Raw genomic sequence first — 25,328 nt, forward strand, 5'->3', positions numbered from 1 at the left:
CAGCTCAGCTCCAGCTGTTGCAGCCACTTGGGGAGTAAACCAGCAGACGAAAGATTTTTCTCTGTGTCTCTCCTTCTCTCTGTAAATATGACTTTCCAATTAAAAACGAATAAAATCTTTTTTTAAAAGTACATTGAATTTCTGTTACGCACACATCCCAGCAGGCCACTTTTGGCGCTAGCAGTCTCCTGATGCACATGTGACCCCGTCCTAAAGATGCCCCTAGTCACAGGCAGGAATGTGAAGGATGAAAAGCAGTGAAGACACCCCTGCCCGCATGCACACCCTGGCTAAGTACGTGAACAGTCATTCTTCGAGAGACACTATGGGAGTCACCACCAAAAAGGGGAATCGCACGCTCTGGCCTGGGACAGGCATGTGGCACAGCCGGTTAAACCAGCACTTGCGACACCAACATCCCGTAACTGAACACAGGTTCGGGTCCCAGCTACTTTGCTTCTGACCCAACTCTCCACTAGTGTATCAGGAAAAGCAGGGTAGAACGGCCCACGAGCTGGACCACTGCTGCCCGTGTGAAGGCCTGCCCCCGGGCTCCGTCCCACCCAGCCCAGGCCACTGCAGCGTCTAGGGAGTGAACCAGCACATAGAAGACCTCTCTTTCTCTCTGACATTCTGCATTTTCAAATTTTATTATTGGCAATGACTTTTCCTTCATATTCAAAGCCAGAAGCCTCCTGGCACCTCCCGAGCACACACATTCCAAGCAGCCCAGAAGTGGCTGAGTGTGCAAAGCCCGAGAAGCCTGCCAGGAGCACCAGCCAGCCACCAAGGCTTGCAGTGTGCTGCGCAACCACGTGGGCCTCTCCCCAGCAGCACCTCGGAGGAGAGAGGTCAGCATGTGTGTGGGACAGGACCATATTCATTTCCAGGCTGGGGGGAGATTAACCGACTGAGATAGGAAGAGAGCTCGGGTTTCTCCCTGCGGGACACAGAGGCGGAATTGTTTGTGGTGCTGGGGTGAGGTGACCACAGCCCTCGGGGAGGTGGTGTTACAATAAAGAGGACATCACACCCCCAGGGCCTTGCTCTGGGGGCGTTCCTGGGCAGCAGCAGGACATGCACCTCTAGAGAGGGCACCGAGTGAACCCCGGCCAGGACAGGGCTGCCACGGAGGCTGGCAGCTTCCTGAGAGCCGAAGGACTCTCACCCTTTGACTTTTGGTCCAGCGTTCTTGCTGGGCTGACTGCACTTGCTCTCCGCCACAGTCAGGCAGCTCCGCAGCCGCAGCCGGCAGACTCCAACATCAGAAGCCATGCCCACCGTGGACCACATCCTCGAGCACGCAGGGGACTTCCACTTCTTCCAGAAGAGAACCTTCCTCCTCCTCGCGCTGCTCTCGGCCGCGTTCACCCCCATCTATGTGGGCATCGTCTTCCTGGGCTTCACCCCGGACCACCACTGCCGGAGCCCCGGGGTGGCCGAGCTGAGCCGCCGCTGCGGCTGGAGCCCCGAGGAGGAGCTCAACTACACAGTGCCCGGCCTGGGTGAGGCCGATGGGGCCTTCCTCCGCCAGTGCATGCGCTACGAGGTGGACTGGAACCAGAGCTCCCTGAGCTGCGTGGACCCACTGGCCAGCCTGGCCCCCAACAGGAGCCACCTGCCGCTGAGCCCGTGTGAGCACAGCTGGGTGTACTACATGCCCGGCTCGTCCATCGTCACCGAGGTAAGTGAGCTCAGAGAAAAAGAGAAAAACCAGATGACTGAACTTTTCACGAAAAATCTAGGCCTCGTAACCTTGCCTGAACACGCTCTGTGGACTCAGGGCAGCTTACAAAAATCCCCCTTGTCGAGGGAGAGAGGCAGCTTCTAATTTTCTTTGGAGTGAGAGTGTGTTAGCTCTGACAGCAATGATCCTAGCCTGTGCCAGTCGCAGCAGGAGGCGAACGTCACACATTTTGAAGCTCCTGGCAGTGAGGCCAGGGGAGAGATTACCGAGTTTTCTCTTTTGCTGGAAGTTTTGTGCTTGCTCCAGGCGCAGGTGGAATGCCAAAAGCTTCGGGGGCTCTCCTCAAGTGCACTGTACCATGAGACACAAGGTGCTTTTCTCCACGTGGCTGTCACATTTCTCTCTGTAATCTGCTCCAAGTGTCTCTTACTAAACCATTTTAGGCTGGAGATGATGCTATTAGTTAAGTAAAATGCAGTCATGCTAAAATCTAATTGCAGAGGCTGGCATGTGGCACATGCCTCTGCCTGCAATCCTATATGAGATCAGGTTCAAGTCCCGGCTGCTCCATTTCCAATCCAGCTCCCTACTAATGCACTTGGCAAGGCAGCAGAGGTACACCAAGTCCTTGGGCTCCTGGCACTGCCTTGGGAGACCCAAAAGAGGGTCTAGGTTCCTGACTTTGGACTGGCCCTGCTCGGGCTGTTGTGGTCATTTAAGGAATGAGGCAGCAGATGGAAGATCTCTCTCTCTGAGTGTACCTATGTAACAAATCTACCTATATAAACAAATATATTCTGTTCTAGAAAGAATTTTAATCGTGAGGCCCCATCTCAATAAGTATGGAGAGAACAAAAACATAATTAAGAGAGAGCCTATTATTGGGGCAATGCAAAAGAGAGAGGTGAAATTACTATGACATTTTACATTGCCTGGATTACTAGGAACAGTGTGCTTGGCCGCCATGGGAAGTAAATTGGCCTGAACAGGACCTGCAGTGGTCAGAGTTCCACGGAGTGTGAAGGCTGCAGATTGTATCATATGGCTTTAAGAGGTTGCGCAGGGTGACCCCTCCCAGCCCTTCGCCTAGAGTTGAGGGGTCAGATGCCCCAAGCAGAGAGCTCTGCCCCAGGCCTCAGAGTGGCTCAGCAGAGCTGGCTACAGAAGCTGGGGCTCTGGATTCCTGGGCCAGCTCTCCTTGCAGCCCAGCACCTTCCTCCTCTTCCAGCAAGGGCAAATATAACAGCCTTTGGCAAGACAGCCAGGAGATGGCTTAGTGACCCAGCCCCCTCCTGGCTGCAATGCACCTCTCCTACACACCTGTTGGTCTCTGGGTGGTCAAGTTAGAAAGGAAACAATGGATTTCAGCTGATGTGACCCATACTGCGGCTCAGGCTAATGCCATAGGGCCGGGGGTGCGCTCAGCGGCTTCCGTGGCTGTGTGTGGGAAGTGTGAGGAGAGCCAGCACAGAGCTGAGTGACTGGCTCTAACCACATGCTGACAGAGCCCTGCCTGCTTTCTCTCCTGACCCACGGACACGCAGTTTAACCTGGTGTGTGACCACTCCTGGATGCTGGACCTGTTTCAGTCAGTGGTGAATGGCGGTTTCTTCATCGGCTCCATGAGCATCGGCTACCTAGCAGACAGGTAGGGAAGCACCTGTTGGGGAGTTGCAGTGCCCCCCACCCCACCCAGGTGCTCACCTGATGGCACTTGAACCACCTTTTCCCCGGGTTGGGGGGGCATGGGTGGCGGCCTCCTGGCTCTCAGACCTGCTGCTTTTGTAATCTTAGCTTGGATGGTGGTGACTCATGCTTTCATTTTTCTGTGCTTGGGGCAGTCAAGGGATGTTACAACAGCAGGCAGATTCTTCCCTGTGGCATAGCCAGCAGTCTGGGGTTCAGAGGAAGAGGAACAGACTTTTCAATCCCTATTATCATCTCCGGTCTGTGGTCACCACCACCTACCTGCTCCCGAGCTCTCAGGGACCCTGAGCTCTGTCCTGTCCTCTACTGTCTCTTGTATACCCTCTCCCATGGCCTGTCTAATGGCAAACTCCCTTCCGTGTGGCCTGGACCCATGGGCAGATGTGACGATCTGCATGAATTCAGCATATACTCTCCAGAGAGAGAAACAGGACCCATTGACATCCAGAGAGCACTTGGCACATGCCTAGACAGGGCTGGGCAATTATATCTCCCTATGCTGGATCTTCCCAGATACATCCATGCCTCAGCAGGTCGCTGTGTGGTGTTGCTCTCTGCTGGGCTGCCCAGTGTCTCTTGCTTAACTGTCATTTTGGAATTCCTGGCTCACTCTACCGGAAGTTCCTCAGAACATGCATCTTTTTGTCTGTTGAGGAGCAGTCAGGTACTTTCTAGGAGCCCCCCAGAGGGAAAGCAATGGAATAACTGACCTTATATTTGATGTGCATTTTTGCCAATGTGGCCATTGGGGTTAATTATTGAATACTGCTGATGACCACTGCATGCTGAGGGCTTGCCTTTTGGCCAGGCTCTGACCTCAACGTTTAGGGCAGTGTTATTCTTCATCAGATAAGGAGAGAGTGATCTCTAGGACATAAAATTCCCTGTGAGGTCTGCAGAAAGCTCACTGAAAATACATATCCTGAAACCCCTACGCACGGCTCCTAAAACTTCTTGCACTAAAATAAGCTTAGTTTTTTAGCTCCATCTTTCCACAAACTCTGAGAAGCACTTTTGTATGATGTATATATAAATGATATAGCTGTGTGTGGTCTACAAATCTGTCTACCTAAGTAACTAACTCTTAAACACAAGTTTGGTGCCTTGCTCTTCAAGGCTGTCCTTGCCCATATTCCTGAGATAACCCACGCCTGGGAGTTATCAACCCCAAGTAGACCATTCTCCCTGGTTAGGCTGCATGCAAGCTTTCAAACATGTTTAAGGTGACTTTGTGTGACATGCACACCCCTTGAGGAGCTGGGGTCTGCCGGCACAGGAGAGAGGAATGTAATCCTGAGGCTCTGGGCCAGCAGTGGCTCCATCTACCACTCATACTTGTAACCCTCCGCTCAGACTCCCAATTGAGGTTATTTCTGGTCTCACTGTGGGAGGTGTAGATGCAGGTGGCTTAGTGTTGATTTTGGTTGCCCCAGGAATGAGGCCAGCTCAGCAGACCACCCCTTGAGTCAAAAGAGACTCATCATTCAGCAAGGTCTGCCTGGTTTTGCCCTCTCTCGACTCTCCTCCCTCCTCCGCCAGGAGTGGGAGGACCAGACCCCAGGCGAGTGAGCACCTTGGAGACCATCCACAGCAATGAGTTAATGATTCTGTTCCTGACTCAGTGAGTAGGAGGCCTCCCTGTCCCAACTCCCCACTGACCCTGCATTCCTGAGTCAGCGATCCACCTGCTGAGTGACCTCATTATGCCTGCTGCTAAAGTCTGCGCTGGAATGGTGGTTACTCGCTGCTCTTCCCCAAAGCTTTCTGTCTGAGATGTGTCAAAAAGCTCATAAAGAATGGAATCAGAAAAGAAGCTTATTTTGCAAAAACTTAAGACACCCATGCATGATGTTCTGATCACATATAGTTGTGTTAAACTTTTTGGAAGACCCCCCCCTGCTTCAATTCCCAATAGGTCCTGATTTCAAAAAGGCCTTTCACTAAAATCAACTTACTTTTTTATTCTGATGTTCACAAGCTGCTTGGAGCACTCTCTTGCGTGCCTCCATGTTTTCTTGAGTTGTGATTGTCCCTGCTTCGGTCCCACGTATCGCGCATACAGTGAGAAGGGGGGCCCTGCAAGGCTGGGAAACAGTGCCTCTGCCAAGGGCCGTTCACATGGTTAGGATGTGATTTGCAGGCCGTACAAAATGACCAACTTATAAATTGCCTGCTAGAGACTGACTACATTTTGAGTTCCACTTGCTGTACTCCTGGTAGGACTAGATCAAATGATTTCTGGAGCCGGACATAGCCAGTGATCTGGGCATTCCCCACACCTGAAAAGTAATAAGACAGTCACTATAGATCCGGAAAATAGGAAAAGAAGGCATCTTTTGCAAACTCAATGTTCCCTGAGTAACTTCTAGACATTTACAATGTGACAAGAATCTCACAGAAGCCCATTTCATCCACAGAGCAAAGCAACATTCAATAAAAATGTTTTATCTTCCATGAAGAATTCTGAAACCACACTCAAATGTTTGGTTAGAATGTCTTTCAGACAAACAAAAACTGGAAGACATTATGAAAAGGTTGCAAGCAAGAATACTAAGTTTTATTCCAGGTCAACTCTTTTGAGGGTCAGTTTTATAACTAGAAGGAAGAAAGGGAGAAGAAAAGGGAGAAGTTGTCAGAGATTTTGAAAATGAATCTGTTGTAAGTCACCTCATTGATTCCCTCATCCATAACAGCTCAAGCAATGACTCTTATTGTCACTGGACACGAAAGAGTAATCCCTCACCAATTCCAGGTCATCATTCAGTCCTGGGAAATTCTCAGTGCAACATGATTGTAGATGTTTAACCGCTGGCTCACAGTGATGGACACAGTCCATTTCAAGCTGTGGAAGTGAGGCCACTGGTCAGAGGTGGCTGGAAATGTGCCGTTACATAGCATGTCGCCATATAGACACAACAGGGCAGCCTCATGAGCATCTGGGTCAAGTGGATAAAATCATGAGAAAAACTAAATCCACGCTATTGATGGTCCTGAGAGCCAGCACCCACTGTTCCTGTGCCGTGCAGGAAGCAGCTCAAGCTGGATGGATGGCTCCCCCCAACTTAGGGTCTTCCCGAAGTGCTCACTGCCAGCTGTGTAACTAACAGTCACTTCTGGGGCAGCCTCAGCTATTTCACTTATGCTCTTAACAGATTTTTTGTTAAAGACTTCAAAGATTTTTATATTTGAAAGGGAGAGTTACAAAAAGAGAGACAAGGAGAGAAAGTTCTTCCATCTGCTGGTTCACTCCCCAATGGCCCACAGCAGATGGAGTTGGGCCAATCCAAAGCCAGAAACATCAATCAATCGTGGGCCACTCAGTCTGTAGTTATCAGGTTTAAAAACATTAACATTGCCGACATTTTCAACAGTGAGTGTTTGCAGCGACCACTAGAACAGAGCTGCCTGCCCAGAAGGGTGTGCCACAGACAAACAGTACAGGTTCAGACAGAAGTGAATAACTGAAAGTTAAATAATTGCTTGCCATGAAGAATTGTTGGAATCTGCATTCACAGCAGAGTCAGAGTCAGGTACCTTTCTGAGCACCAAGGTGGATGTGATGAAAATAAGAACACAAATGAGAGCAAGAGCAGAGCAGGTGCTTGCCCCTGTGTCTGTAACCAGCTCCCTGGCAGGGGTGAGATGAAGCGGTCGAGTAAGGGTGGACAACTTGCCCAGCTTGCTCATGGTGAGGGGGAAGGCTTTGGGGATACTCCAGCACCCAGGTTTTTCCTCTACTCTGTGTCCTGAGACCAAGAAAACACATAGAAGGGGCTGCGTGGCCATGACCCCAGGGAGTGGTCACACATGTGACACATGGTTTCCATGGAGCACGCAAGGCCAAACAATGTTGACAAGAGATGAAGAGTACAGTGAAGGGAAATCCTGGCTTTTCCCGAGAAAAAGCCTCCCTGAGTAGGCAGCTGGCCGAGAATAGATTCACAATGCCCCCTACCCCAGTTCACAGGGTGACGTAATTGCTAGCTAGGCCCAGGGAGGACCTGGGAGGACGACCACTCCTCAAACCACCTACCTCAAGGTGGGACCAGAAGGGGCACTGACCTGGTGTGAGCAAGGCTCCTTGTACTTAAGTGGGTGCGCAGGACATTGAGGAAGAGTCCAGAATGGAACTGATTCGAGGGATTCTGAGGTGACTTCTCTCCATGACATGTCCGTGGTTGAGAGCTAATCTCTGATTTTGTCTGGATTTCTGTAACCCCCGTGAATTCTATTTTATTTTAGCGGGGTTTTTCCTCCAGGTTTGTTCACTCCCCCTCTCTCCCATCTCTCCACCTGCAGGTTTGGCCGCAAGCTCTGCCTCTTAGTCACCATCCTCATAAATGCGTCGTCTGGAGTCCTCATGGCCGTGTCGCCCAGCTACGCCTGGATATTGATCTTCCGCCTGATCCAAGGCCTGGTCAGCAAAGCCAGCTGGATGATAGGATACATCCAGAGTAAGAATGTGGGGCTTGGGGCTGCAGGAACACAGCAGCAAGGCTGCCACGACAAGCAGGCTGGCAGGGCGTGCTGTGCAGAGAGGTGGACCCAGCGTCACCAGCACATGGGGAGATTGGTCTTGCAGTTAAAAAAAAAAAAAAGAAGTTTTTATTTTTATTATTATTTTTAAGGACTTGGGCACACAAAAAAAGTGAAGCCTAGCAGGCCTGGTCAAGCGCAGGATTGAGTGATCAGGATTTGTTCTATTTCTCAAGGACTCTGTCGCTTTATGTAAATCCATTGCAGCAAACTACAGTTCCCTTCCATACACACACGAGAAAGCCAGCAGTACAGGTCCCATAGTCAGCCCACCCGGGTTACTCCACCCACCGCTTACAGAGCCAGGAATAGAATTCACATCCCACTGCTTGACAGACACTTGGGATACAAATATCTAAATGGTGCAGCTCTTACAACTCAAGTGCAAGCCAGAACACGTTCACATGCCTACAACTGCACACAGAGAAGTTAACCAGGGGAAATCCCATCAGGGGAAAGAAGTTCTTAAAACTACACCTGCCAGGGAGCCTCTGAGGAGTGTCTGGACAGAGGAGGAAGGAACGCACGCAGTTCTTCAGCCACTTGTTTGGATCCTAGAATATGTAATGGAGAGAAACGTGCAACATTCAATGGTGTCAAGGTCAATTTCAACAGAGGTTGACCCCCCAACCTCCGCTTATTGCCTCACCAGTCCCTCTGAGTGTCCCTGACATACTTGTCACGGCTTCTTTCTGATCACTTTACTCTAACCCTGTCCTTAACTTCAGCCACTGTCAACCACAGACCTGTCCCTTTCCTCAGCACTTACATCTTCCCGTTCAATTCTTCTTTAAGACCTTTTCAGGTGATTCGTACAGGCAGATGCTCTCAGGGTGCATTTCTGTCTGGTTTATACTAGTTGAAGTCTGTGATACATCTGCCAGATCTTTAAAGCAAAAACAGGCCTCAGGTGGCAGCCAGGATCTCAACACTGCCTTGGTCGATCCACCAAGGATCTTCAGTAAGTTCACAAGAAATGCATCTTTGTTTTAATAAAAGCAAGATGTATTTTATTTGTTTGAAAGACAACTACAGAGAGAGAGAGAGAGAGAGAGAGATCCTCCTTGCACTGTTCACTCCCCAAATGGCCACAAGAGCCAAAGCTGGGCCGGCCCAAATCCAGGAGCCTGGAACTCCACCGAGGTCTCCCTCATGGATGGCCGGGCCCGGGGAGTTGGGCCATCTTTTGCTACCTTCTCAAGTGTGTTAGTAGGAAACTAGATGGGAAGTGGAGCAGCTAGAACTTGAACCAGCGCTCATACGGGATGCCACACCAGCAGGCAATGGCTTCACCTGATGTATATCCAGCCTATTATCTTTTTTTTTTTAAAGATTTATTTTATTTTTATTACAAAGTCAGATATACTGAGAGGAGGAAAGATAGAGAGGAAGTGGAGCTGCCGGGATTAGAACCAGCGGCCATATGGGATCAAGGCAAGGACCTTAGCCACTAGACCACGCTGCCGAGCCCTAGCCTATTATCTTTTGACTTCACTTTCCATAAACATTTTGAAATCTCTGCCTAGAAAAGGGTAAGTAGACCTCGTGTATCTGTCAGGACCCAATTGTGGGGGGAGTGGAAGCTGAGTGTCACGCCATGCGCACGGGTGTGCTGGGGAATGGGCTCTTGATGGGCTCCAAGCCCCTGGCTTGTGTCTGCCTCCTTCCATGTGCCTCCACAGCTGACTCCAAGGCACCGAGCTTGCACAGCAGGGCTGTGGGACTTCTGAGAATGTGAAACTGAATTCTTGCCAATTCTAGCAGGCCTCCAGCCCCACTGCTGGGTTTGCAAACCACTTACACAGATAAACAGTATTTCAAAGCAAATGCTGGCCCTATTGGAGAGAACGCATTCTGTTCAGGTGCTCATTTATGTAAAAATCATCTACAATCTGGACACAGTGTTTGGTTCCTTTGCTCAAGTCTTTGCTTATCACTACCTTATCACATGCTCCAGATAAAACTGTGTTACCATCGTTGCATTTGTCCTTGCCCTTCTATATATAAATCCTACTGCTTGGCTTCTGTTGGCAGGCTTTTCCTCCCATCCAAAGTGGGAATGCAAGAGTTCTATAAGTTAGCACAACAGTGACAATTATGACAAACTCTGCCCCACCCACCCACCTAGGGGACATTAAAAATTTCTCAGTGAGCTATATAGAACATATAGAATGTTGGAGTTTCCTGGAGAGCCCTCATGGGCACTGCGCGGTGCTGACATTTGGAATCTCTGTGCAGTTACGGAGTTCGTCGGACCGAGTTACCGGAGAACGGTGGGCATTCTCTACCAGGTGGCCTTCACCTTCGGCCTGCTGGTGCTAGTCGGGGTGGCCTACGCACTCCCTCACTGGCGGTGGCTGCAGCTCGCTGTGACCCTGCCCAGCTTCTGCTTCCTGCTCTACTACTGGTGAGTCTCCGGAACCGAAGGAAGAGAACCTGCCCTGGCTTGTTTGCCTTTCCTTGCACTTCAAAGTTTTTCCTCCCTGCTCAGGCCTGTTTACACACTACCCAGTTCTTTGGGAAATCAAGTGTGCCTCTCGCTTCGGGCTTCATCTTGCAATTCCACACGCCTTACTTACTCGAGCTGTAGTAGGCTGCAGCTGCTGTGCCTAGATGAGACTTCACGCCACTGCACATCCACAATGTCACAGTGGCTGTTCCCTGTCTTCTCAGTGGACACTGGAGGATGAAGAGGGCATAGAATGACACTCATATCCCACTCTTCCATGTCCATGCCCAACACAGACATCCCCAGTCAATCACAGTGGCTTTCATCCCAGAAGGGACCAACATAATGCTTGAGCTAGACTGTACCAATCCCAGCTTGCGAGGCAGGAAATCTGTATTGGTCATCCCTCCCCAAGGGAAACACAAGGAAAATGGCAGAAATGATGGGAAGTCCCTCCTGCAAAGGCCTGTTTCTGGTCAAGCTCAGGTCTTTGTTCCTCTTTGGAGGAGGAGCTGGGTCCCCAAATGGAACCCTGCTCAAACCTCATCCATCTCATGCCGCCTACCCAAAGTCCCTTCAAACCACACACTGCGGTTGGGCTTCAATGTACAGATTAGAAGGCCCAGCCCAAGACTGTGTCGGGTGCTCTGCGAGAACCCTGCCACCCCCTGCCTCCTATCTTTACCTCTTTGTGCCTCTGAATCTACTCCCTCTTCCTATGCCCGTTAGGAAATAGTTTTTCTCACCCCAATTTGCTCTGATAGATTCCCAAATGGCCTTTCTGACCATTGCTTCATTTTCCTATAACCCAAGATTCTTGTTGGCATTTTATTTTTTAAGATGCATTTATTTCCATTGGGAAAGCAAATTTCCAAAGGGAAGAAGAGACAAAGATCTTCCATTTACTGACTCACTCCCTAAGTGGCCGCAATGGCCGGAGCTGAGTGAATCCGAAGCCAGGAACCAGGAACTTCTTCCAGATCTCCCACATGAATGCAGGGTCCCGAGGCTTTGGGCTGTCATTCTCTACCGCTTTCCCAGGCCCCAAGCAGGGAGCTGGAAGGGAAGTGGAGCAGCCAAGACATGAACTGGTGCCCATATGGGATCCTGGTGCTTGTAGGTGGAAGATTAGACTGTTGAGCCACTATACCGGCCCCATTTTGTTGGCACTGAGTGATTCAACAGTAGTCAGACCCATCCATTCCCCAGGCCCCCGGACACTTGTCAGGCAATAGAATCAATTTAAATTTTCTTACAATTCCCCACACTCCATGAGGGAGTCCATTTCTCAAAAGATCCTTCACAGTGCTCTGGAGAAAGAAGCAGGAACAGGGCACTGGCAAGGAATGACAAGGGCCTAGACTGAGACCGACACCACAGGTGTGATGAGGGAGAGGTGGTAGGCTGCTCCGATGAGGTGGCCATGACAGAGCAGATGTCTGGCGGGTGAGCCCCAGTGCAGGCCGTGCACCTGCATCGAGCCAAGAGTGGTGTGCACAGAGTTGAGGAGGAGTATGGTGAGGGCAGGTCTGGACCTGCTGGACTTGAGGTCTTGGAAAGACACCACAGCCAGATACCAGAGGGCCAGAGAAATCAAAGGTTCCGGAATTCAAGTCAAGTCCATGTGTGTCTTTGTTGTCGCTGTGGGGAGAGGACATGGATCAGAACACCAATAAATTCCAATCTGAGTAGCCAGCCCTTCCTGACACTATATTTTCAGGCATTGATTATATTTCTTCTGTAATTTTCACACAAGATTTTTGCTCACATGGAATGATTATACACACACATGGGAGACCCTGTGATAATTCAATGCAGGTGCGTGGTGCCCTCTGGTTCTATCGCAGCAGCTGCTATTCCATCCTCCTTCCGCTCTCCCTTTGAAGCCTGGGAGCTCCATCCTCCAGGTCTCCAGGAGACAGATAATAGATCGCTCTGAGCTGCCATCACCCCCACAAAACCGCCGTCGCCCCACCATTATGTGAGCCGCGGGACACATCTCCCTCATACTTGTCTAGGTCTCTCATTTTCACCCCATGCTCATAAGTCTCCAAAAAAATCCCATTTGAGTTCTATGTGGTAGCTCCCTTATCTGGATGTGGCTACCCACATCTGGCTGGACTCCTCTCACTGCCCCGAGACTGAAACTGTTCCAATCCCACCACCTCATCCCCACGGTCTCTGGCTCTCCAGCTCAGGAAAGAGTGGGTACAGCTACTGCTGCACCCTATACTGTGGTCAGCCACAGCTGCTCCCAAGGCTCTAGGAGCCAGCTGGAAAATGGCCTTGCAGGAGGACCATCCCAATGTTCAGGTTCATGCTACAAACCCCGGTGGCTGTCAGCTGAAAGCCCACAGCAAATCTTAGCCCAGGACCAGCCCCTATCTTCTCTCTGAACCTGCTACACAAACACCACTCCCATTTGGGCTAGAGGGATGTCCCCACTCGACCTTCTACCTTTACGCCATGGTGACCTTGACGGTCCTTCTCCTGTTCTCCATCTATGTGGGCAGCCCGCCCCGGATGGAGAGCTCCAACTACACAGCCTGGCTTTGCATTCCCCACACTCTGACTTGGAACATTCCTTTGGGAAATAAGTTCTGAGATACCCAAGGGCACTTCCAAGACTTGATAGGAAAATGGAATTAAAAGATAAGCTTGTTTGGTTGCCAAAAAATTGGGGAAATCCACATACTATTTTTCTTTCTTTCTTTCTTTCTTTCTTTCTTTCTTTCTTTCTTTCTTTCTTCCTTTCTTCCTTTCTTCCTTTCTTTCTTTCTTTCTTTTCATAACACTCTCCACTTCCTGAAGAATCTTCTCATGCAGGCATGGGCTTCAAGATTTTTTAAGCAAAAATAGCTATCTGTTCATCTCACTTCCCACGGACTTTCTGAAATCCCTGCTTTCCCTCGCCCCGTCCTAGCTGGTTTGCTTGCACAGCTCACCTGCACTGCTGCCGAGCCCCTCACTGTTGCTTCTCAGGGCCTTCCAAGTTCCAGGGCCCATCTGCTGTCCTGCTTGGCCTCCCTGCGCACACAGATGGGCATTAGGTGGCATTCGTGTAACGTTCCTGTTAGAGAGGTGGCACCTCTGCTCAGCAATCACCAAGCAGGAGTCCTTGAAGGCTTCCCGGACAAGTCTGGCACATGTCAGCAGTCGAGGGAGGGAAGCTGGCAGAACCCCCAAAGTGCCGTCTTTACTCCCCTGTGAACCCCATGGAATTCCGCATGGTCAGAGGCCCATGGGCTGACAATGTGGATAACAAGTTCCCCTCCCCGATCTTGGGCCCTAGGTGCATCCCTGAGTCTCCAAGGTGGCTGATCTCTCAGAACAAAAATGCCAAAGCCTTGAGGATCATGAAATACATTGCCAAGAAGAATGGAAAATATCTGCCTGCATCTCTCCAGGTGAGCTGGGGACGGTGCTGTGCTGCACCTGCCATGGTGAAATGCAATAGAATCCTTCGTGGACCAAGAATGATTCTCTGGGCAGGTGCTGGAAGCAGACAGAAAACACCAAGCCATGAGGCAACTGGAGGTCATTGCAAAGCCCATTGAGGGGTATGAGCCCCTCAAATCTCCACTGGCCACTTGCCCTCCACACCCTGAGCTCTCTTGCCCCGTCACATCCAGCAGGACAGCTCCTCAAAACACAGGCTCTCTGAGGAGTGTTAAACACTTTGGATAGAAATCACCCCAACACCACGCACCAAGCCCTCCCTGCCTTTTAAGCAGCACTGAGTGCTGGGGAGTCTGTTTCCCCATGGGAGGGGGTGTAGTTTGCCTCTGACAGCTAGATCTCAGCACCTTGAACTCAGACCTCTTCATCTGAGTGGGCTGAAAGAGCAGGAACCTATGAGAAGGTACAGCAAAATACACACAAAGCGTTTCTGACCAAGAGCCAAGGGAGGTGGCCCGGGAGAGCCTGAGGTTTATCTCCCTGGCATTGGCAATTGTGGCATTCCCTGCCAGTCCCTCTTCCTTCTCCCTCTCCTGCCCCAGTCTGTGTAGATGGGGTGGACACCCAAGTGCCACCAGCTCTTAGCAAGAATGGATCTTCTGGCTGTCGCCCAGAGGATTCAGCTGACAGGAGGTGCAGGGCAGGGGTGGGCATTGCTGTGGGCCATGAGTCCCCTTCTTTCACGCCCGTCACACATTCCTGTTAGAGAGGAGGCATCAGATAGAGTCCCTCCTTTGCCGCCTGCCAGCTATACAGGAAAGCATGGCTTCCCAGGTTGCCGTCTCTGCTCCTCCTGACGCATGGCTTCAGCCCCCAAGCTCACTTCTCTGAGCACCTCCAGGGGGCACCTGTGCTGGTCTGAATGGGTCCAGGTAGGCACCCAGTGGCTTGCTCCTTGGCCATCATGGCCATACCCTTCTTCACCTGCTGCGTGTCACAGTTAGTGTCCCTTCGGCAAACGCCGGGAGTTCCTCAGCTTCTCCTACCCCAGCTTCCTCTTCTGTGAAACAGGATCAAAAGAAACAGGCCGCACCTGCAGGGCTTTACAAAGAGTCAGGGAGTGGGTGCGGGTACCACCCTGCATGTGGCAGGCACGTGCTGACAGAAGCCACTGTAGCTATTCCCTAGTGACCGTGGGGGCCATCGTTGACCAGATACCTATCTTCCTGTTCTGTTTTCAGAGCCTGAGAGTGGACGAGGAAGTCAGTGAGAAGCTCAATCCATCCTTCCTTGACTTGGTCAGGACACCCCAGATGAGGAAACACACACTCATCTTGATGTACAACTGGTAAGACATACGGCTCACGTGGATGTCCCATCTTTGGCCTTTCCTTCCACACTAAGGAGGCAGCTGGGGCACCTTCCCAATGTTACTTAGCCTGGTGCCAGCATGGATGGCAGCCAGCCATGTGTGGCCCCTGGTAAGCTGTGCTTTCTCGGGTCCCTAAGCAGGAGAATCCCCTGGGAGGCTGCAGACTCCCACAGCCACGCCCTCATCTCCAAAAAGACTGATATGATTGGTCTCAGGGCCCAGGAATCAATGTTTCTGAGTAGGTGATTCTCAAATGGGGCTGACCCCTGGGCACTGCTGGTGTAGGTCAACCAACCCTGACCATGAGTGTAGAACTCAACAATACACCAGCAAGAAGAGGACCATTGCTTCTCCTTCTCTCCCCAGACAGGGGGAAAAAAAGATCTGAACAAGAACAATCCACTGTGACTTGTACTTGAACCACACTCGTGGCTTAAGCCATCCACAGCTCAGAATTAGGCCTTGCTAGAGCAGCTCACTTTCCTCCCCCAGCAGTGGCTCCCAGTGCCAACTCAGGAAAGATTTAGAACCACGGAGGGCAGCCCCGCACTGGGGAATGAAGGCAGCAAGCTCCTTCCCGCCCTGCACAGACAAGCGCGCTTGAAACCCTCCTACCCTCCCTTTCTCTCCTTTTCGGAACCACTGGGATTCTTGCTGACAGACTTCACATGTTCCATGACACGCAGTGGCTGCTGTAGGCGGCACAAGCAGAAACGCTGCCAAAAACGTTTGCATGTTGCCAGTAGAGAAACCATCAGAAAGAGGGGATACATGGGTCAGGTCCTAGGACCCCCTAAAACGTGAATGCAGCTGTCAACCCTTTTGATCCCCAACCATATTGAAGACCCCAAAGAGAGAGGTTTCACAGTCACAGATAACTCAGTGTCATGTCACAAAATAGCCCCCAGGTACTGTGTCAAGGCCACACTGCTCTCGTCCACTTTGTGGGTTTGGTGGTTGCAGCCAACCATGAGGCACATCGTAGAGCATTAGCAGGTAGGGTGGAGCGAGCTACGTCAGCAGTGTTTTTCCAGGAGCCTCTTGCCCGGGGCTGGTCCCCTTTGGTTCTCCGCTGGATGCTGCTTTGTGCTCTCCTTCACTCAGGTTCACGGGCTCAGTTCTGTACCAGGGCCTCATCATGCACATGGGCCTTGCCGGGAGTGACGTCTACCTGGACTTCTTCTACTCTGCCCTGATGGAATTCCCGGCTGCCATCATCATCATTGTCACCATCGACCGCATCGGCCGCCGCTATCCTTGGGCTGTGTTCAATATGGTAGCAGGGGTCGCCTGCCTAGCCTTGGTCTTCATCCCTGACAGTAAGTCAAACCTGAGCTGGGGGCTGACCCATGAGGCCTTGGTCACTGCCTTTTGAGAGGAAGCATGGGTAATTGATCATTTGGGTCCACTTGGAAAGAAGGCACTCCCGGCCTGGGAGCAGGTGCACATTTGCCCTTCTGAACATTGAGCCCCAGGCACTGCCTGGTGTGGTAGCACCTACAGCACAGGCCACAAAGTGGGCCTGCAGCAGACAATGTGGGCTTTGGGAAAGGGCAGGCCCACCTCAAAGTCCCACCCCAGTGCTTCCAGGATATGATACAGGCAACAGCCTGGCCCTGTCCACATGGCCTTGCAGAATAATGCCATCAGTAAGCAGTACTCAGTCTCCCTTCTTTCCTTCTAAAATGCTTTCTCCATGGAGGGGCAGAGGCAGAAGCCTACAAGACAGGGTCCTGGCAGCCATGTGGATTGTTTCTGGAACCCCAACAATGTCAGCAATCATCTCAAATAAGTCCAAGTTTTGCTGTTTCTTTGGGAGTGGCCCCTGCAAAGGTGGCCTAGCAGTGGGTATGTGGACAGTTCTGTGCACAGCACTATTAACCGCTGAGGTCTAAATAGAGTCCTGGAGGCAGGAGAATGGAGACAAGAGTTAAGACTACTCAACAGGATGTGCAGGGCCATGACAGCACACAAGGGAGGTAGATTTAGGCTTGTGTTTCTGGTCCAAGGTCTAGGAGCCAGATCTGCGGAGATTCCTGTTCGGAATACCTCCCACACTGATCTGGAGGGTACCATACCATGAGAGACCCTGATATGGTGGACATGGCTGCATGTAGAATGTCCGTCCCCACTAAGAAGGAGTGCTGGTGGGTCCACACAGGTATACCAGCCCTAACATCACCAAGTGGAGGGTGACAGTGATGGGGGAGGCCACGCAGTGATGATGGCAAATCTCTAGACCATCGTCTTAACTTTACCATGAACCCAACAACTACTTTTAAAAGAACCATCTTTTAAAATATAAAGCAAAGTATTAGAATTATATCTAAGGTAGAAACAGACGCAAGGAATCTGCCAGCATTTTCTGGAACCTGTGAAGATGGAATTTTGCTGTCTGGCTTGAGTCTGGAGTTAGAATCACACACACACGCTCAGAGCTTGCAGCCACAGTGGTCCAAGGGGCCGTGTCTCCATCAGATCTGCAGGGGCTGAAGATTGCCATGGCCTGTTTGGGCAGAATGGGGATTACCATGAGCTATGAGATGGTCTGCCTAGTCAACGCTGAGCTGTACCCCACCTTCATCAGGTGAGTGCCCTGGCTTCGCTCCAGGCTGGGACTGCCCAATCAGGCAATGGAAAGCAGTAGCCAGAACGCAGGGTGGCACAGGCGCAGGCAGGAGTGAGGTTTGCAGACTTTGATGTTGAGCTAGGAGAGAGTGTCTCCCCCGTGGCTATAGCAGAGAGAGCAGCAGACAGGTGCACTGGAGGGCAGGGGCAAGGGAAGGGAAGAAGAAGAGTGGGGTCCTTGATGAGGCGCGTGGACACGGCACTGACCCTATGTGGGCAGTGCTTGTAGGAGGGAGGCTTCCTTTTGGTTTGGTCACAGGAATCTAGGTGTCATGGTCTGCTCCTCGCTGTGCGACATCGGCGGCATCCTCACGCCCTTCCTCGTCTACCGGCTCACGGCCGTCTGGCTGCAGCTCCCCCTGCTGGTGTTCGGTGAGAAACCCCGCGCCTGGGTTTGATTCCTGCCTTGAGGACTGAATGGGTGGGAACTCTTCGCTTTGCCAAAGGCCAAGACGTCAGAATCAGAGGCAGGGGCCGCAGCCGGCTGCTGCCTGTACCCTACTCAGTGAAACACAGAGCCCTTCCCCTTGTAGGCGAGGCCATTGAAAATGTTGGACAGGACAAGTTCAAATCCCAGGAGAAATCCCTGCCGGCTCCTTCCTGGCCAGGGGGATTTCAGGAGCAACGCTCAGCTGGAAAGGAACCAAGCTGCACTTGCTCCTCCCCAATCCCTGCCTCCAGGAGTAAGTGACAGATGACAGGCAAGTGACAGGCAAGTCCCCTAACCAGCACTCCGCACACAGAGGCAGAACGTGACGTGAGTCTCTGCCTTCTCCCACTCGGGCTGCCAGCACCCCAACCCTGCTGGCAGAGCTGTGTTCAGATTCAGACACACCACGTGCACCTGCCAACATCCCAAAGCTCAAAACACGCTCAAAGCACAGCCAGAGCTGACAGCACGCGGGCTCTTTACCCCACGTCACAGCTGTGCTGTGACCACAGGGAGGCTGATGGGGTATCTGTGCCCCAAATTCCTTCCTCCCCAGCACTGGTCCAGGCCCTGACCCCAAACCTTCCAGGGGACAGAGGGTGGTCGTGGGGTGAGCAGGATATTTTTGGAGAGCGAGTGGATGCTTCCTGTTCTGACAATGCAGAGTCCACACCCAGAGTAAGAAATAAAGTAGAGCCTCACATTAATTCCCCTGAAGAAGATAAGAAGGTAAGGGAGTGACGCTCGCTTGCTGATAATGTCTCACAACTTTAAGCTTGTGTGTATTTACGGGTAAGGCAACGAGAGAGGCAGACAGAGATCTGTTCCTTTACTCCCCAGTGCGCAGAACAACCAAGTCTTGGTTGGGCCAACACTGGCAACCCAGGCACACAACCCAGGCCTCCCACGTGGGTGGCAATAACCCAGTTAGTAAACCATCCCCGTGCCTCCCAGAGTCAGGCCAGAGCCGGGTGTCACTTGGCTAACAGTTTTGTAGTTTGGCTTTTTTCCCATTTCTTTCTCACCCAATGCTGGTGTGATAATTGTGGACTTGAACTAACCATTAAGCAGTAATCCAAGAGGCCTTGAGGGAAAAAATCAACCTGTTGGAAAATCCTCATTAAAAGAGCTGGAAAGATGGACAAGGACCCTCCTGCTAACTGAATTTGTCTTTGAAAATACAAAATGCAGGTGGACAGTAGCTGGATTAATATGTTGCATTCTCTGTGATCCACTGATTTCTGAGATTCAGATGCCAGCTCAATGTGTCTCTTACTGGCATTAACTAATTATAACATGATTAACAATAACAACACAATAGCCAAGTGAATCTTGGGCAGTTTGGAGAGGTTTGGAGAGGCACGCTATTTAGTAAGCACGTCCATAGTTCACTGTGTGGGCAGGGCACTCTGCAACGTGCCTGACCCATATGCATTCAGCTCAGCCGCATGTGAGCCCGTGAGAGTAGGTGCTTGGGAGAACCAGGGTGCCCCTGCACACAGCAGGGCAGGGAGTCTGAGCTGACCCCAACTCCTGCTGGAGCTGGGTTCCCCTGCCACTGAGGGCATGAGAAACGTACCACTTCAAAACACCCAGACTGGTAGAAAACACATAAATCTACTCGCTGAATCATACTATGGAAAGACACAAAAAAACACAATTGTAAAGATAAAAAAAACCTTTTGTCACAGTTTGAAAAGACACATACGCAAAATCAGAGCTGGGGACCAAGGAAAAAGGGAACAACAGAATGTAGCCAACTCCTTAATTTGATCTACAAGGCCTGCTTAGACTTTTGAATGCTGCTCTGCTGTCATTCTTCGAGTCCTGACTTGAACCCAACTTTCTGACTGATGTGTTGGCAACTTACCCTTGTCCTTTTCCCAGGGTTAATTTTTTTCAGAGTTATGTTCTAACTCCAAAGTGTCCACAACTTGTGGCAGTGTCCTCTGGCCTAGACTAATTTTGACTCAACATATTGAGAATTTCATTTCCCTAAAAGGAGTAGTAATGCAGTGGCATTCGGAATTGGCAAAGTATTTATGATGGAAAATAGATGGTAAAAACAAATCTATAAATAAGTGTAGGAAAACACAAGAAATAGAAGGAAGGGAGCTGTCCCTCTAGAAGCCGCGAGACTCTGTGTTGGACGCGGCTTGCTCTGTGTCTTTGCCTTGCAGCTGTGGTGGGCTTGGTGGCAGGAGTACTGGTGCTGATGCTGCCGGAGACCAAAGGGAAGGCTTTGCCTGAGACCATTGAGGAGGCTGAGAACATGCAGAGGTAAGGGGAGGGGCTCCCCTCCTGGAACCACCGCACAGCTCTGCACCCCGCTTTCCACAGGATGCCATGCCTCACAGCAGGCACTGAGTGGCAGCCAGCCAATCCAAGATGTACCAAGAAACACCTTCACAGCAGGGAGGTCTACATAAAGGTGACCCCCAAACCCAGGACCCAGAGGGGATAATAAATCAGTATGCTTGTCCTCACAGAAGAAAAATTCTGCTTTGATAAACTGCCTTGAGTGAGAACTAAAGTGTCAGGCCTAGGGAGAAAGTTGCCTAGTCCACCCAGAGCTGATTCTCCCAACATAGCAAGCCCCTAGCCAGCCTAAGAGCAACCATTGCACAGGGAAAATGGACAAAGGATTGGAGCAGACGCTGTTCGGTGACAAAGGAATAAAGCAGGCTCACCCTCCTTCACCACGTGAGCAGGGGACATGAATGACGTGCTCATACCCACCTGGATTGTTGAGGATCCAATGACCAGGTCGTGTGCAGGCAAAGGACGCGGCAAAGTGGCTGTCGCCAGCGTTACTGCCCGTAGTGCATGACTTATTCCTCTCTGGGCATGTGCGTGTGCCTGTCCTCCAGCCTAACAAACCCACTCCGGCAGGAACATGCATGTGCAAAACACCACGTGCAGGATTAGTAACTGAGGCATTCTCTTTCTGTAACAAGCAACTGTGAACAACCAAAGTGCCCATCAGCTGGAAGACCAACTAAATAAATCATAGTAAATGAGCTATTATACAGCCCACTGCAAAGGATGAGGCAGCACTGCTCAAAAAAGTTCTCCAAGTTAGATTATTAATGGAGGGAAAATCAATACATGGTAAGGTATATATTCTGCTATTTTGTAAAAATATAAAATACACGCCTATAATAGAGTATAGATATTCAATGTATTTGTGTCTACTGATGTTTTTGTCTCTGGGAAAATGAGCACGAATCTTCACACTGGTTGGCTTTGAAAATTAACTCAGGAGGGAGACAAGCCCATGCATCCCATCCTGTAATTTCTGAGTTTGAATCCTATGACCCTATTCCAATAGCAAGCTGGAGATAGAAGATCTGAAAAAGGTCCCAGCTGGGTGGCACCCTTCTTGCTGGTCTATGTGAGCTCAGCTGGTTTTTACCAGCTTTGTCCTTAGTCTGTTTTTGGTTGCTTTGATGACCAGGAGCTGAACTGACTTTCGGCAGTCTCATAAAACCTTCCATACTGGGACCAATCAGGGTGGGAATGCAGAGAACGTGACCCCCCCACCAGCTCTGGTGACCCCCCACCAAGGTCACGTGCTGGGAGCCTGCAGGTTGCCTGGATCCCAAACGCCGTGTTTGGCCCATGTACATGCCATATAAACTGGAGTTCCAGATCTGCTAAAAAGGCCATTGGTAACACTGAGCAGGCTCTTCCTTTTGCTGAGTTTGTAGGCACTCTATTTTGGTCACAGTCCGTGTTGTGACATGGAGGCCCTGATCCAGACCAGCTCCCTGCCCTGTGCCCCTACATTCGTGCAGCTACCAGTGCGCATGAATACCTCCCTGTGGGAAAGGTGAGAGACCAAGTCCTGCTCACCATGTGTGCCTAGCCCCATCACCCACACAGAGCTCACCAAGTGTTGATGGCATACTTTTTGGGGTCCCTTTTCTCTTGCTAGCTCAGAGCTAAGCGAGCAGTCCCAGGCAGTTTGAGGGGTATAGGATGTAGAAGCCAGCCGTCCTCACTCTTCCTGTCCGTGTGGTCTTCACACTGCCAAGTCTCAGTTCTCCGCTCTGAGGGATGGGACAACAGCACCTGTGCCCTGGGTCTTGGTAGCTGTAGCAGGAGTTCACATCTGTCAGGTGCCTGAGGCCACCATTATTCAAAGCAGCTTTCCTAGCTGCTATGTCAGAGAGCACAACCTGATTTGCTTGTTGGAAATGAAGCTTTAAAATGTTCTGAGTTGTTCTGAGGTGGCAAAGTGCAGCTCCAGCATACACACACGTGCGCATGTGCACACGCAAGCACTCACCTGTGCTTCTGGTGGCTTTGGTATTCACCAGGTTGGTTCCCACCAGCCCAAAGTGCTTCATCCTTGCTATTGTAGATGCTTTCCGTGCACACTTCTCCATTCTCTGCACTCCACTACCCAAGGCCACCGTGCACAGTTAGGAGACAGATCCATGCTCGGTCTGGGAGCTGCAGAGGGCCAGTAAGGATCTGAGGGTTGTGACAGAGGTGGGAGAAGGTCCCACCTGCACAGAGAGGGGGAGGATGCACCACCTAAAGGTGGGGGGATCCAAGAGTAGGAGTGTAGACCTCAGTTGACTTTGAAGCTGTCCATGTGTGTAGCCGCCCAGAGGGACAGGGCAGGAACCCCTCCCCCAGCCCTCATGTCTTTAAGCTCCTAAGGACACAACCCTAGGCCCACCCTAGTTGCAGCTAAAGCAATTCCCAAGTGTACACCCTTACTCCCTATAAGCCTCTTTTGAAAAAAGGCAGCAAGGCTAACATTCCCAAGTGCTTCTCTTGTGTATTTACTCAGAGGCACAGACAGCAAGCCTGCCCTCATTGATAACTGAAAACAACCCAGAAAGCCAGAGACTAAAGGACTTGCCCAAAGGTGATGGAGCCACAGTTCCTATTTGGCCGCTGGATTCTCTGGCCCATGTACTTGTCTCAACCTCACTGGGCAGGTTCCCAGGCAGGACAGCAGTGTACTGGAGCCCCCAGACCAGGTGGGTACTTCAGTAACACTAAGTCCAAGGCAGGTGTGGCCATAGCTGTGGCTGCGTTGTTACTGTTGTTGTTGTTGTTTGGAATGCTGAGGTCGTCGTTGACAGTACTGCTGCCCTCCTGCTGTGGTAGGCAGGCTTGTCTGTTGGTGCTACACAGAGAGCATAGTTGTTCAGCAGGCACGGTTGGGCCTAAGATGTCACTGTGGGACATGGATGAGTTTCTGCTACTCCCCCATCTTGGATGGGACTGGTGCAGAACTTGGTAACCAATCGTCTCCGAGTGGAGAGGCTTCTTGGAGGAGCTGGGGGCTAAGGAACGGTCCACACCATACTCAATAGTACTGAAAATGGGAACAAGTTTGAAGGACATGGCCAAGAATGGCAGCGTGGAGAAAGCAACATGTCCACAATGAGCGTCAGCAGTGTCCTGGCCTTCCTAGAAACAAGGAGACAAAGTAGAGGTTGAACAGGTATTTTAGTTACATTCTTCAGCTTGTCAAACTGACCAAGAGTAGATGAATTCTGGTCAAATAATTTCCTAAATTCTGGTGGCTGAGCTGATAACAACCGCTCCTAGGTTTTACAATCATTATCTTATTTATGCCATGGATATAAACTGAGTCTTCACTCACACTGTATTACAGAGTGAGCAGGACACCCTTAAAAAGGAGCTCGTACACGGTAGTCCTACTTCTAGAAGGGCATTTTGTTGACTAGCCAGGCTGTGTTCAGTACTCAGCAAGCTCAGTTTGTTTTCCTTGTGAGAATCACCGTGTTGAGCACAGGACAAGACTAACCCAGCCATGCCCACTTGCTGCCTCACTTGCTTGGGGACCACTTTGTTTTGGTTTGCAGTCCTTTGACCTTTCCTTCTTTCCTCCCCACTTTTATTTTTCATTGCAGACCAAGAAAAAGTCAAGAAAAACTGATTTACCTCCAAGTTAAGAAGCCGGAGGGTCCACTCAAGTAAGGGAAGACCAGGACTCCCACAGTGGTCTGGCTCTGGAATGCCAAGGCCAGAAGCAGAGAGTCCTTCACTCACCACAAAGTCCTTCCAGTCTGACCACACTTGCCCTTGAACCCCGCCTTCCTGTGCCACCACAGGCAGGATTTGACTCACACCACGCAAGCCCCACCAGCATCGCTAGGACCATGGCCACTGGTTTCCTGGAGTATCTCTCCATCTTTGTATTTCTCCACTGAGTATCTTCCCCTACATATGCAATGACCACAAACCGAAATATTGGCAGCTGTGGGCCAGGAAAACCCTACAGGCAATATCTGAAAAACCATAAAGTCAAGGAGAGAAGAAAACACCCAAAACTCAGTCAGGCTCTCTGGGATCTAGGTCAAACTTTACAAAACTCTTTTGGTAGCAGAAGTGAGGGCGCTTTAAAACGCATTGATCGTTATTTTGGGGATAATTATCATTGGTGTAAGACTTGAGTGGGAAACCCACACAGACTTAGGAACACACCTTGAGTGGTCAGTACACTGAACAAATACAACTGTGTACTTCTACAAATAAAAAGTCTTGAGTTTAATGAACAGCAGCAGTGGCATTATTAAATTAAAATTGATCCTTTTTCATTCTCGTAAAATTCCTTTGAACTTGGTTCACTCCCCAGTGGTTACCACGACCAGGATTGGGCCGGGTCAAAGCTAGAGGCTGGGAACTCAACCCAGGTCTCCGCAGGACACTGTTCATGTCCTCTTTGCTCAAGCAGGGGACCTTGGCACAGGCTGTCTGTGTCACGGGAACTACTTCAGCCTCTCCCTTAACCTCAGGACTCCATTGTGACAGCAGAGACACCTTTCCCACTCCGTGTCACCAGGTCACAGGGAACTTAGGCTTAAGTTGCTGCTTAGAAGTTTCCAGAAGCCTGTCCCACGGAAGGCAGCCATGGGACCAGCAGGTATCCTGTGTGACAGGCACTCCATGCCAGTAACACCACTGCTCCCTCAGCATGCACCTGCCCCTGTACTGGTTGATCCAGAGGGAACAAATATTATCTTGCAGGTTTCCACATGCACAGAGCTCTAAAACCAAGCCTGGCAAAACTAAGGTGCCCCACGTTCCCCTGTTGCTGGCCACCTTCCCGCCTGCCCATCCTCTTCCCCAG

The 25,328-nt window shown here is 50.8% G+C and overlaps 1 protein-coding gene across 1 annotated transcript; it reads left to right on the forward strand.

Moving 5' to 3' along the window:
• Window positions 1-1,176: 1,176 nt before the first annotated feature.
• Window positions 1,177-24,730, forward strand: SLC22A2 (solute carrier family 22 member 2). The gene is made up of 11 exons (XM_004595483.2): window positions 1,177-1,684; window positions 3,232-3,335; window positions 7,694-7,848; window positions 10,169-10,337; window positions 13,672-13,786; window positions 15,020-15,126; window positions 16,255-16,469; window positions 17,629-17,737; window positions 18,038-18,150; window positions 20,389-20,488; window positions 24,109-24,730. Exons 1-11 carry the CDS (start codon window positions 1,274-1,276, stop codon window positions 24,173-24,175), a joined length of 1,665 nt encoding a protein of 554 aa, XP_004595540.2. The 5' UTR covers window positions 1,177-1,273; the 3' UTR covers window positions 24,176-24,730.
• Window positions 24,731-25,328: the final 598 nt, after the last annotated feature.

This window comes from Ochotona princeps, chromosome 1, assembly GCF_030435755.1.
Source record: "Ochotona princeps isolate mOchPri1 chromosome 1, mOchPri1.hap1, whole genome shotgun sequence".
Taxonomy (NCBI): Eukaryota; Metazoa; Chordata; class Mammalia; order Lagomorpha; family Ochotonidae; genus Ochotona; species Ochotona princeps.